Here is a 13,179-nt window from a genome sequence, read left to right as displayed (position 1 = left end):
AAAGCATGGGTCCTAAAAGGCTTAGTTTCGCAAGTGGTAGTGGTAGTGGTGGGAAAAGGAAGAAGGAAATTCTTTCTTTAGAAGTAAAGCAAGAAATTATTGAAAAGCATGAGCGTGGCGCCACGTCCGCGTGAGTGAGCTTGCAAAAGAATATGGCCGAAATATGTCGACGATCTCGACAATCTTGAAACAGAAAGAAGCCATTAAAGCAGTGAAACCTTCTAAGGGGATCACCATCATTTCAAAACGTCGTAGCTCTGTCATAGAAGAGATGGAACAACTTCTGCTAATCTGGATCAAGGACAGAGAGATTGTTGGCGACACCATCACCGATACTATCATCTGTGAGAAGGCGCACGCCATTTTCACTGACTTGAAGGAAGTGAGTTCTGGGGGTGATGCTGGGGAGAGTTCAGCCGAACCTTCCTCAAACGATTTCAAGGCATCCCGTGGCCGGTTTGAAAAATTTAAGAAACAGTCCGGTATTCATTCAGTTGTTCGCCACGGAGAGGCTGCTAGTGCAGACACAAAGGCTGCAGCTGACTTTGTGAAGAGCTTTGAAAGGACCGTGCAGGAAGAAGGCTACGTAGAGCAGCAGGTGTTTAATTGTGATGAAACTGGGCTGTTTTGGAAGATGCCCAGTCGAACTTACATCACCGCCGAAGAGAAATAATTGCCTGGGCATAAGCCAATGAAGGATCGGTTGACTCTTGCCCTATGTGCCAACACTAGTAGGAACTTTAAAGTCAAGCCCTTACTGGTTTACCATTTGGAGAACCCTAGGGCCTTGAGGGCACAGAATATGGATAAGGACCAGCTTCATGTTTTCTGGCGATCCAACTCGAAGGCCTGGGTCACTAGGCAGTTCTTTGTCCAATGGGTTAACCAAGTTTTCGGTCCTTCTGTGAAGAAGTATCTTCATGAGCAGAAATTGCCTTTAAAGTGCCTGCTATGCCTTGACAATGCACCCGCTCACCCCCCGGACTTGAAGATGATATCTTCGAAGAATTCAAGTTCATAAAGGTGCTGTATCTTCCACCAAATACCACATATATCCTCCAGCCCATGGACCAGCAAGTCATCTCAAACTTCAAGAAGCTCTACACCAAGCACCTATTCAAGCAGTGCTTTAATGTCACGCAAAGCACAAACTCAACTTTGCGTGAATTTTGGAAAAGCCACTTTAACATCGTGCACTGCTTGAGGATCATAGATCAGGCTTGGGTGGGATTAACTCGACGAACCCTCAATTCTGCCTGGAAGAAGCTGTGGCCTAATGCAGTTTCTCCCCGAGATTTTGAGGGTTTTGACCCCAAACCTGATCCCGTGGTGGGTGCAGCGGAAGACGTAGAGGAAATCGTCTCCCTTGGCTAGTCCATGGGTCTGGAGGTCGACGCAGATGACATCACGGAACTCGTCGCCGAACATCACGACGAACTTACTACAGAGGAGCTCAAGGAACTCCATGCTATGTCTGAGCACATGAGTGATGACGAGGAAGGGATCGAGGAGGTAGAACATGTGTTAGGTTCGTCACAAATAAAAGAGATGTTAGGAAAATATCAAGACGTGGTCGACTTCATCGACAAATACCATCCAAAAAAATTTTAGGTTTGTCGTGTAGTTGTGCAGTTCGGTGATGTTTGCCTAACTCATTTTCGAAACATTCTGAAAAGCCGTACCAAGCAACTATCTATCGATAGCTTCTTTAAAAAAAACTATGAAGCGAACTCATGATGAAGAGGAAGGAAGTGGTTCAAAGAAAACGGCAAAGAGTGAAGAGAAAAAAATTCAATCAATTTCAAGTGTAGAGAGTGAAAGTGATTAAAATTAATCATCAAAAAGAAAAAAAGAAAATGTAAAAAAGAATATAAAATATAAATATAAAAAAAAATAAGCTAAGTTAGGTTAAAGTTCACTTAGTGTAAGTTAGAATAAGTTACGGTAGTGTACGTTTATCGTAGTCACCCCCTCTACCTCCTCGCCGCCCATCCGTCTCCTCTCTGTGTAGCAAGACCGACACCTGCGCTGGACTTTCGAAGGTACAGTGACGCTAAAATCCCATTTTTTATTTATTATTTCTTGATAATTATTCTTTTTTACATGTCTTTTATCTAATTTAGAGTGCATATTGTCATGTGTAATTATGTGTAGTACTGTAATTTATTAAGGAGTTATCATAGGTTTTTGGGCTCAACCACAGATTAATCCTATTTCAATGTATTCTTATGGGAAAATTCGTTTCTACATCCGAACATTTTCTACATCTGAAGTCGGTTGTGGAACGGATTAAATTCGTATGTAGAGGTACCACTGTATTGTGATTGAGTTTATAGCAAAGAATCAATATCATCAGTATGTTTTTATTAAATTAGTCAAGTAGGCCTACCGGTGTTGATAGTCGTTGTGTAAAAATTTCAATTGGTCATATGAAAATCGTCCAAAATTGCATTTTTTTTTTTTTTTTTATGCTGCAATTCGCTGTCATACGTAGAAATTGCAAGAGTGCCATTTCAAACACAGCTGCCCCCCCCCCCAACGGAAAATTCTTTCCTACACTATTGATTTAGGCGTCCCCTATTTAAATTTTCAGAATCTCGTCACCCTGCTTACATCTTGTTGCTTTTATGACAGATAATGTTATTGTTATATAATTTTTGAGAAAACATTCCTCTTGCTAACTTTGAAATACTAGTAACCGATCAAACAAAATAAATTGAGTTTAATTATGATAAGAAATTTGTTGCTTATGCTTTTTGCTTTTATATTAATAAAAACACTCGCGTTCTCGTACGGCCACACGAGATACAAAACAGTGACAGTAAATTTAAAATTTTATCACATCCCAGTTTAAAACTTCATTTCAGTGTAAAACTGCCTTACATCCTGTTCCTCTCATGCAGATCTTGTTATAAATGACTATATAACAAGTGAAGTAGCAATGCAATAAGTTTGATTTATGGTATTTGCCCAAGATATTCAAACATACCAAGCTGGAATTAGCAATGCAATAAGTTTAATTTACGGTATTTGCCCAAGATATTCAAACATACCAAGCTGGAATTACCGGGTTTTGTATATAAACCGACTGGTAAAGCAGTTATAAAATACAAAATTTTTATTTTACTACCGTAAATCTAATAAGTAAACTATGTGTAACTTTTACCTTGCATAATACCCAGCATGAAATCCAATATTAGAGGATAAAACACAAATCACAAAGGGAGCATCGTCAGAGGCTATTGCTCGGATAAAGACAGATTGCAGACTGAGTTTGAACGCTTGCCACTTAGACCAACCGATGCAGGCTATTACGTCATAGCTCTCACACTGCCGGCATGCCCAGGCCTTCTGTATTGAGACGGCAGTGGCTGAACCCTGAACAGTCGCAGCGATTCAATCAGGGTATTGCGTCCGTCCAGTTCATTCAATTTCTCCCTCCACTGACTCGGGATTCAGTCCCATCAAGCTCCTACGCAAAGAGCTGGTCCTGGCTGAAGTCCAGACCATGTTGGGGAAGGGTGCTCTCCAAGAGGTCCTTGACAGGTCCCCAGGCTTTTTCAGTTAACTTTTTCTGGTGAAAAAGGCATCTGGAGGCTGGAGACCATTCATCGATCTCTCTGCCTTGAACAAGTTTGTCATGCAAACTTCGTTCAAGATGGAACAGCGGATAAGGTCAGACTAGCAGTAAGACCACAGGACTTCATGTGCACACTGGATCTCAAGGACACATACTTCAGATCCCAATCCATCTGTCTTCAAGGAAGTATAAGGATCATATTCGACAACGAACTATTAGTTCAAGGTGCTGTGCTTCGGTCTTTCCACAGCTCCTCAGGTCTTCACGAGTGTGTTCGCCCTAGTGTCATCTTGGGCTCACAGAATCTGCATCCGTCTCCTCTGATATCTTGACGAAGGGTTGATTCTAGCAAACTCGGTGGCTACTTGACGAAGGGTTGATTCTAGCAAACTCGGTGGCTACTTGACGAAGGGTTTATTCTACCAGACTCAGTGGCTACCCTTCAACACCAAGACAGACTTCTTGAGCTTTGCCAAGATCCCAACCCACCACAGATTGTCTTATAGGTCACCTGTCATCCCTGGCCCGTCTATTTCCCAACAGTCGGCTCAGGATGAGATTTCTCAGTGGTGACTGAAGTCCAGGTTGAATCAGACAATGTTCTTTCCAGATGCATTAATAGAAGGGCGGGGGCCGCACATGCTGCACCACACCACCTCCGGCCTTTGGTCCGAATTAGAAAGGTATCACCATATAAATCTCCCAGAGATGAGGGCAGCCTATTCAGCCCTCAAAAGGTTCCAGCAGTTCCTGGCTGGTCACTCTGTAGTGTTGATGGGCGACAACACTACAGTAGTGGCTTGCATAAACAAACAAGGCGGTACTTTTTGCAGCCCCTGTGCCATCTAGTAGTAGGGATACTCAGATGGATAGAAAACAACTCAGTGTCCCTGTCTGCTCACTTCATTCCAGACAAGAGGAATGTGCTTGCTGACAATCTGAGCAGAGTGACTCAGATAGTGGGTTCCGAGTGGTCTTTGAATCATCTAGTATCCAACAAAGTCCTAACTTTGTGGGATTCCCCAGCTGTGAACCTGTTTGCAACAGCCCTGAACTTCAGGCTTCCACTCTACTGTTCCCCAGGTCTGAATCCCCAGGCTCTCTGGCAAAATGCATTTTAACAACGGTGGCACAATATTGATGTATACACTTTTCCTCCGTTTTGTCTGTTGAAAAGATTCCTCAACAAGGCCAGAAGAAGCAAAAACCTAGCAATGATGCTAGTAGCTCCTCTATGGGGTTCCTGGACCTTCTGCAGCTACTGACAGAACTCCTGAGAGAACTCCCTCCAAGACTTGATCTACTCAAACAGCACATGAGAACATCTTCCTCAAGTTGGTAGCTTCACTCTGGTTTCACACTTGGAGACTGTCCAGCACCTCCTCACTCGGAGAGGATTTTTGCAATAAGTTCCGAAAAGGATGGCTGGACGCCTCAAACGATCTTCATCAGTATACCAAGCTAAGTGGATTGTCTTCTGTGGTTGGTGTCATGGAAGGGGAATCTCTCCCCTTGATGCCACTATTCCAGCAATAGCGGAGTTTCTTATATACCTTCAGGAAGAAATGTTCCTCTCAGTTTCAGCAGTGAAAGGCTACCACTCAGCCTTGAGTCTGGCCTTTAAACTGAAAGGAGTAGATACTTCCTCGCCATTGGAACTTTCTCTCTCTCTCCTTTATGCCAGGCAGCAGATTGCCACCTTACTCTAAAGACAGTGTTCCTACTCCTCTGGCTTCGGCCAAAAGAGTTGGTGAGCGGCATGGTCTGTCTTACGTCACCCATTCAAGGGGATGGGGAGAAGTAATTCTCAACGGTTTATTGCCAAGACTCAAAATCTGGGAATAGTGGATCCTAGATTCGGTCCCTTCCGGATTGGGAGTCTTTGTTCAGTAATCGAAGACCCAGACCAACTGGTACTTTGCCCAGTGAGGAGTCTGAGGTGTGACCTCAAGAGAACAGCAGCAGGTTACCCCAGTGTGTCGGCACTTCATCAGCATGGGGAAGCTCCTTAAGGAGGGTCATGAAAAACGCCAACTCATCATGGATTCGCATGGTCATCGACGTGGCAATCAATCCCGGCCCCACTCCACCACCACAACCCAGAGCTCATGAAGTCAGGGGCATTGTAACGTCCATGGTGTTGAAGAAAAACTACTCTGTGACGCTGGTTCTGCAAAAGGGCATGTGGAAGCGCATACTACCTTCACCGCCCACTACCTGCAAGACGTGACCCACAGGAGCATGGAAACATTTTCCATTGGTCTTGTGATGGCTGCACAACAAGTGGTTTAAACACCTCAGGCTCCTTGATGGACAAGTAGCAGAGAGTTGAAGGCTAAGGTTACCTGGGATTAGTCTGGGGTGAATGAGTAGAATGACTGGCCTCCATTCTTCCCTCACCTTCCCCTCTCTAGGGGAATCAACACTGGGGTCCTCAGGACTGCAGATCTCCCCTTTCTGCAGGTAAGAACCATTTCCCTTTTGTAGCCTAGTATAAAAACAATACTTGTTGCATCCCCAATACCTCTAGCGGGGAGAATTGGGTAATGTCTGTGGTATCTCAAAGATTCCTATGACTCGTAGAACTCTTAATAAGACCAGTCACATTGCTAGTAACACAAGCACACAGCTTTTGGAGGCTGCTATTCGTGCGTAACATATTTTAGTGAGGTGCAAGGGTTCTTACCTAAAACGATCTATTTCGTACAGAAGAAGCCCCTGGTCAATATCAAGACCCAGCTGGTACGGAGTTCCATCCTCCGAAGAGGTAAGTCATCCTTATAAATAGCAAGGGTTTGTATAGTGATGGAACAAATGACAAATTTCGAAGTAATTTGTATTTTTCCTTACAATACAAACGTGCAGCTATTTCTACAGATTGGCCTACCAACATCTGTCCCCCATGAAAGTCCTGCTTGCAAGCAAAGTGGGTGCTCAGCCCAGGTGTGCGAGTGAGCGTGGTAGCGGGCCACTCCTCCATACCCAACCCCTATCCCAAAAGTAATATCCCCATAAATAGACCCAGGTTTTTATTGTTAGGAAAAATACAAATTACTTCCAAATTTATCATTTTACTCCTGTTTCAATAAAGTTTGACAATCTAATATCAGATAGAAGTTACACATTAAATACAGTATTGTTTATATTTAAAGGGACTGAGGTGTAATGAAGTGTATTATTAGCAAAATGTTTTGGAAGGACCTCCCATAATTACTTATCCAGCTTAGTTGTGGATGGGAACATAGATACTGAACTATCAATGGTGTACTAGAATTGGCAACAACTCTCAAATAGGGTGTATTGTAAACATGTATGGGATAAAAGTGTTAAGTATTTTTTTATAGCTTACTTATTCAAACTTTGATGTATTTATAATTATTTACATGTTTTTTTATGACAGGTACTTTCTTCAGCCAAGAGACTCAGCTTCAAGACATTCAAAAGGTGATCTTGGGACACTAAGATTGAATATACACTATACTTCAGACCATGTTTTTTCTAGTCAGTCTTACGACAGCCTTCGTAACCTCATTCTTCAGAGTACTGGAGAAGAGGTATGTTCTTTAATGTTTCAGTGAGGTCGTTTAAATATAAATCCTTAATTTTATGGTGGGTTACTGTTTTCTTAGTGCACTTCATTTATAACATTTTAATACTTGGTATTGCTAACTTGCTTTTGGTTTTTTTCTTTTATCCTGTGATACCCAGTTTTTGTGCTTGCTGTTATCTAAGTGTCATGTACAGTATACTGGAGGAGTGCTATATCTGATTGTATCTTCTTTTATGGCTTCTTAATGTCAATTAATTTCTCATTGTTTATTTATTTCCGTATTTCCTTTCCTCACTAGACTATTTTTCCCTGTTGAAGCTCTTGGTCTTATAGCATCTTGCTTTTCCAACTAGGGTTGTAGCTTAGCTAGTAGTAATAATAATAATAATAATAATTATAATAATAATAATGTCTTAGACACCATACCATTGTGGCACTTGGTAATTTATCACCCCAAGTGGAAGGAGCATGCAAGACCTCACTGAGTTCTGGGATGAGGAAGGTAATTATCCTCAATCCATTATTTTTGGAGGAAATTTTTACAATCTATATTATACCATTCTTAATATTGGACAACTGGTCTTTCTTAGGTCCTGGAGTACTATAGTCTTTTATTGATAGCTGAAATGTTAGATAAAAAAATTTCTTTAGATCTGGAAATATTAATACCTGTATATTACCGTATTTCCCGTGTGATAAGACGCTACAAGTGATAAGACGCACCCTTTAATTAGGAAAGCAGTTTTAGAAAAAAAAATGAAGATTTTAAAAACTTCTTAGCAGAAATCCATGGTCAGCGACTCTTGCATGGTTATTGTCTGACACAGTAACTTTTCTTATTTTGGGTGTATTATGAAATGTTCAAGTTAATATTTATTAGCTATATGCTGATTATCTCAATTCTATTACATATTCTTATAAGAAACAACTAAATCAGTCTTAGTTTCCACCACAACTACACGTTTACTCATGTGCTTGAAGTTTCAAGTGTTGTTTACATGAAAGCAGCGTTGCCAAAGGTTCTTTATAAAATTTTGGTAAAGATGTAAAATTCTAGTGATATTTCCAAAATTCCTCATATACCCTATAAATATTCACACAAAATGTAGTTATTGATTATAGAAATCTATAAATTCTTTTAGGTGGAATACTTTCGCTACTGTTTATGGGATTCTGGGTCTAGTTACTTTTCTGCTAATTTAGTAATACTGTACTGCACACAACTAACAGAAGTTTTTTTTTCCAAGGACGTATTCAGCAACTGTCTGTATTATTTCAGAACTCGGGCAACAAAGTCATTATCAATTTATTGCTTTATTACAATATATCAACAAAATATGAGAAAATAGATACATACTCAATAAACAACTATGTCATAGTATGTCGTCTGCTACGAGACCACTAGTTGGCATGTTTACTTGTGGAAGGGGGGTTAGCGAGTCATCAGCTGATTACCAAAAAAAAAATAATAATAATTTGCTACTGTACTTAATTAAATGTGAAGTGCAATATAAAAATGAATGATTTTATATTATATGAATGATAATTGTAGGTTTATATTCTATCTCTCGTGAGTTTGAGTGCTTTTAAGTCAATAGTTTGGTGTTTGAGGTGTGTCAAACTCCTTCTACAACTTTTTCTTAGTGTTAAAACGCAGGGTGATTTTGGGGGTAATTTTTCGTGAAAAAAAGTGCGTCTTATGACACAGGAAGTACGGTAATTTATTTATTAATTAATTGTGTGAAACAACTTCTAATATTACTACAAGCTAAGCTATAATCCTAGTTGGAAAAGCAAGACGCTTTAAGCACAAGGGCTCCAACATCAGGGAAAAATAGCCCAGTGAGGAAAGGAAACAAGGAAATAAACAAACAAGAGAAGTAATGAACAATCAAAATGAAATGTTTCAAGAACAGTAACAACATTAATTTTCTTGTATTAAATCTTTTAAGATTCTTTTCCCTCTTTTTACTTTACAGCCCATAACGTCTTCTGCGGCAAGGCTGCTGGGAGAAATTGTAACTCAGAAGCAAGATGTCGTCCAGCCCCTAACTCGAGTCCTCCTCCATCATGGGCATATAGTCCCTTTTATATCTGCTCTTGCACGGCATGAAATGTCAAAAATTACGTAAGCATTTATACAAATATTTTATTTATTCCTCTTTCAAGTTTTGATTGTTTTTGTTTGATGTTATGAACAATAGTTCCATTTTTTTCTTATGGTTGGATTTTATGTATTATTTTCCTAGCAGTTTATATTTGACGTTTTACTTTATTTTTCTTAAATTTTTTTTCTTTTTTTTCTTTTACAGTTTTAGTGTTTGACATTATTTTAAACAACAGTTCTGCCTTTTTTTCTTATTTGGATTTCATATATTTTTAGCAGTTTATGTTTGATATTTTACTATATTTTGCCAAGTTTAGGCTTATTTTTTATCTTCTACAGAGATACAAATACAATTTTTCGTGGAAACACACTTGTATCAAAGTGTATTGATGAATTAATGAAGTTGGTGGGACACCATTATCTTCGTACTACCCTAAAATCAACACTTGACATGATTTTTCGTGAGAAAAAACCGTGTGAAATTGACCCAACAAAATTACAGCAAGGGGACAGTAGAGAAGCAAATTTATCAAATCTGAAGGTATTTTTCAATGTATAGTTGTTCTTTGTTTAAAATTTTTTTTTACACAGTAATATAAAGTATTTGGTTATCATCTTTATTTTATGCCTCTGTTTAATAGGTAGCTAGTATTGTCAGACTTATTGTGAAAAATTCCTATGATGATTTATCTAGTATAATGTTGATTTGAAAATAATCAAAATCAAAGTAATGAAATTGACAAAATCTCTTTTAAAGACAATAGAAAATTTATTGAAATATCGTAAGATTTTTTTATTTCTTATCAACGTTGCAAAGAAACTTTTCACAAAGTACCTACAAAATTTTGGAGCCTAGACACTATATAAAGGAAAGGAGGACATGAATATGATGAATTCTATAGGTCGTAAGGTACTACTATAAACCACATCTGTTTCTTGAAAGTTGTCAATGAAGATAAATAACAACAGGGATATTATGGAAAGAGGATTGAAGTGGATAAAGTAAGTCTTGATATATTTCAATGGGATGGCTTGAGAAGGGGCCAGAAGTGTGGTGGGTGTTTTGTGGAAAGAGTTGTGCAGGCTAAGTAGAAAACCTGCATTGATCTATGTTTTATAGTGATCTTTTCGTTTTTGTTCCATTAATGACATCCACAGTTTGGTCAGTCAGTGTCCTATCCAATTCCTACTCCTTGGAAATATAATGCACATACAGTCAGCTCTCATATTTTGCGTATTCTTCATTTAGGAATTCAGTTATACTTTTATACGGTTGACCGTTTATTATTAATAGAAATGTAATGTAAATTCACTTGTACAAGGTCCCCTTAAAATGATATGGGTATAAAAGTTGCAACATAAAGGAAATAGACTTTGAGAGACATGGATTACCATCCATTCTTCCAGAAACTATGGAAAGTCTCCTCCCTCACCGAGAGACCACAATTCTATTATAGTAGATGGTTAACCATGAAGCTAAGAAATGTAAGGAAGCATCGTAATGAAATACTATAATTCTGGATTAAGGTAAAAACATATTCTAAACTCATTGGGGAAGTCAATAGAAAGACAACATTATAGTGCATGAAGAGTAGATTAGACAAATGAAGATCTATAGGTATAGAATGTAGCTAAGGAAACTCCTGTACATATTGGCCGATTTGAGACTTATAATCCGCACTAAAGGTTGTTAGGAGTGATCTCAGGCATCAAACCTTTCTCTTAAAAACATAGAATGTTGTGCTTGCAATGTAGAAGTATGTAACTCTAAAGAAATTGATACTTCATATACTTGTGTTGCATTGGCCATCTACGTCAAGCCTGCCAAGGAATGCTACAGGTTGGCACCAATGCTCTATTAAAGATTACTCACAGGGGTGACTAAAGTAAACGAGAACTGTATTTTTTTATGCCAAGGAATGCTACAGGTTGGCACCAATGCTCTATTAAAGATTACTCACAGGGGTGACTAAAGTAAGCGAGAACTGTATTTTTTTATATAAGCGTGATGTTAAGTCTAGTATCCCAGAAACCTTATGCCATAGGGAATAACATAATTGATGAAATCAAGCTGGTTAAGTGAGGAAGATTATGTAATAACATTTTACGGAAAAAACACTTCGAGAAGAGCAGTGTTGAGATAATTAGTAGTTATAAAAGTCAATTATTTCTACGAACCTCCCTTAATGTTCATATTGATTCTTCTCCAGAAGCTTGGTTTACGACATTAACTATCAAAATCTTTCCAAAAAATTAGATGCCTGAATGTTAACAAAAATAGATGGAAATATGAATTCTGTAGTGATAGATGGGCAAGTCTTAGAAAATATAAAGCATTATTTGGGAGCCTGAAGAGAGACTGCTGGAGTTGAAGGATCAGTGTGTGAGAGAGAGAGAGTGGTTACAGCTTGGATGAAATTTGGAAAGATATCCTGACCATTGGTAAATACAAGGTTCTCATCATTAGAAGAAGGACGATTTTAGAAGTAATGAGTTCTGGAAGACAAGTAAAATATCAGAGAATGCAGAGAATTCATTCCTCATATGACCTCATATAAAAGCAGAATATTTTACATAAAATGGTGATGATTATCATGAAACAAAACTCATAAATGCTCTTACCGAACATCTCCGTAATTTTATTTTATAAATGGTGAACACAAAACTGATAATGATTAATAAAAGACTATGACTTATGAAAAAATGATTGCATACTCATCCTAGCAGCTTCACTTCTTTGATCCCCAAAAGGGGGCTCCTTGACTTGAGGGTTACTGTTAAAGAGACCCAGAAATAAATACATGTGAATACATATCACCACTAGTAAGTTTGCCAGGGCACCAGCCACTCGTTGAGATACTACCGCTAGAAAGTTATAGAGTCCTTTGACTGGCCAAGACGGTATTACATTGGATCCTTCTCTCAGGTTATGGTTCAATTTCCCTTTGCCTATACATACGCCGAATAGTCTGGCCTATTCTTTACATATTCTCATCTGTCCTCATACACCTGACAACACTGAGATTACCAAATAATTCTTCTTCACCCAAGAGTTCACTACACTGTCATTGTTCAGTGGCCACTTTAGACTCTTTAGCTATGGTAAGCAGTACTTCTAGGAGAAGGACACTCCAAAATCAAACCATCGTTCTCTAGTCTTGGGTAGTACCATAGCCTCTGTACCATGGTCTTCCACTGTCTTTGGTTAGAGTTCTCTTGCTTGGGTATACACTCGGCACACTATTCTATCTTATTTCTCTTCCTCTTGTTTTTTAAAGTTTTTATAGTTTATATAGGAGATATTTATGTTGTTACTATTCTTAAACCCTGTTGGAGCCCCTGAGCTTATGGTATCCTGGTTTTCCAACTAGGGTTGTAGCTTAGCAAGTAATAATAATAATAAAGCATCTATATGTCTTGTATTTGCCCTGAGATGAAAAAGCTGGGATGAAGAGATCTCAGACAGCAGCTTTTGATTAGAAGCATTTTAGCTGTGGTTTGAATACCAAAGACATTCTAGCTTACTGTACTTACAATAATAATAAAAAAACAAGCTATTTTTTCAGATATAATTTATCAAGATTAATAATTTATTGTGAACAATTTTTTTTTAATAAGCATACTTTCTATATACACCTGGCTTTACAAACGCTGTATTTTCAGGAATATGTTCGTGTCGTGCTCAATGCCATAATCAACTCTGCTTTGAGTTGCCCACCTGTTATGTGCCAAATATTTTCGGAGTTGCGAGAGCTGGCAAACACTTACTTTCCTCGTAAGTAATAAACTTGATTTGTTGTGGTACATGTATGTAAATGTTGTTTATAGTAAAACTTTGGCCCTAAAAAGTTTTTGCACAAATTAAAGGCTTTATTACCTAAACGAATCTTTCCTTAAATATATTTGCTATATCCTTTTAAGGGTGAGTTGCTCAACAAAATC

At 38.5% G+C, this 13,179-nt stretch overlaps 1 protein-coding gene across 1 annotated transcript in view; it reads left to right on the top strand.

Moving 5' to 3' along the window:
• The window catches only part of RasGAP1 (Ras GTPase activating protein 1), a 373,291-nt gene that overhangs the window by 237,425 nt on the left and 122,687 nt on the right, over positions 1–13,179 (top strand). The window contains exons 7-10 of the mRNA XM_068380108.1: positions 6,981–7,134; positions 9,110–9,258; positions 9,577–9,778; positions 12,901–13,012. Of these exons, the coding sequence (XP_068236209.1) occupies positions 6,981–7,134; positions 9,110–9,258; positions 9,577–9,778; positions 12,901–13,012 (617 nt within the window). The remainder of the gene's footprint in view (positions 1–6,980; positions 7,135–9,109; positions 9,259–9,576; positions 9,779–12,900; positions 13,013–13,179) is intronic.

The sequence above is a fragment of the Palaemon carinicauda genome, chromosome 9 (assembly GCF_036898095.1).
Source record: "Palaemon carinicauda isolate YSFRI2023 chromosome 9, ASM3689809v2, whole genome shotgun sequence".
Lineage (NCBI taxonomy): Eukaryota > Metazoa > Arthropoda > Malacostraca > Decapoda > Palaemonidae > Palaemon > Palaemon carinicauda.
The sequence above is the reverse complement of the archived record's forward strand: the minus strand, read 5'-3'. Positions and strand labels throughout refer to the sequence as shown.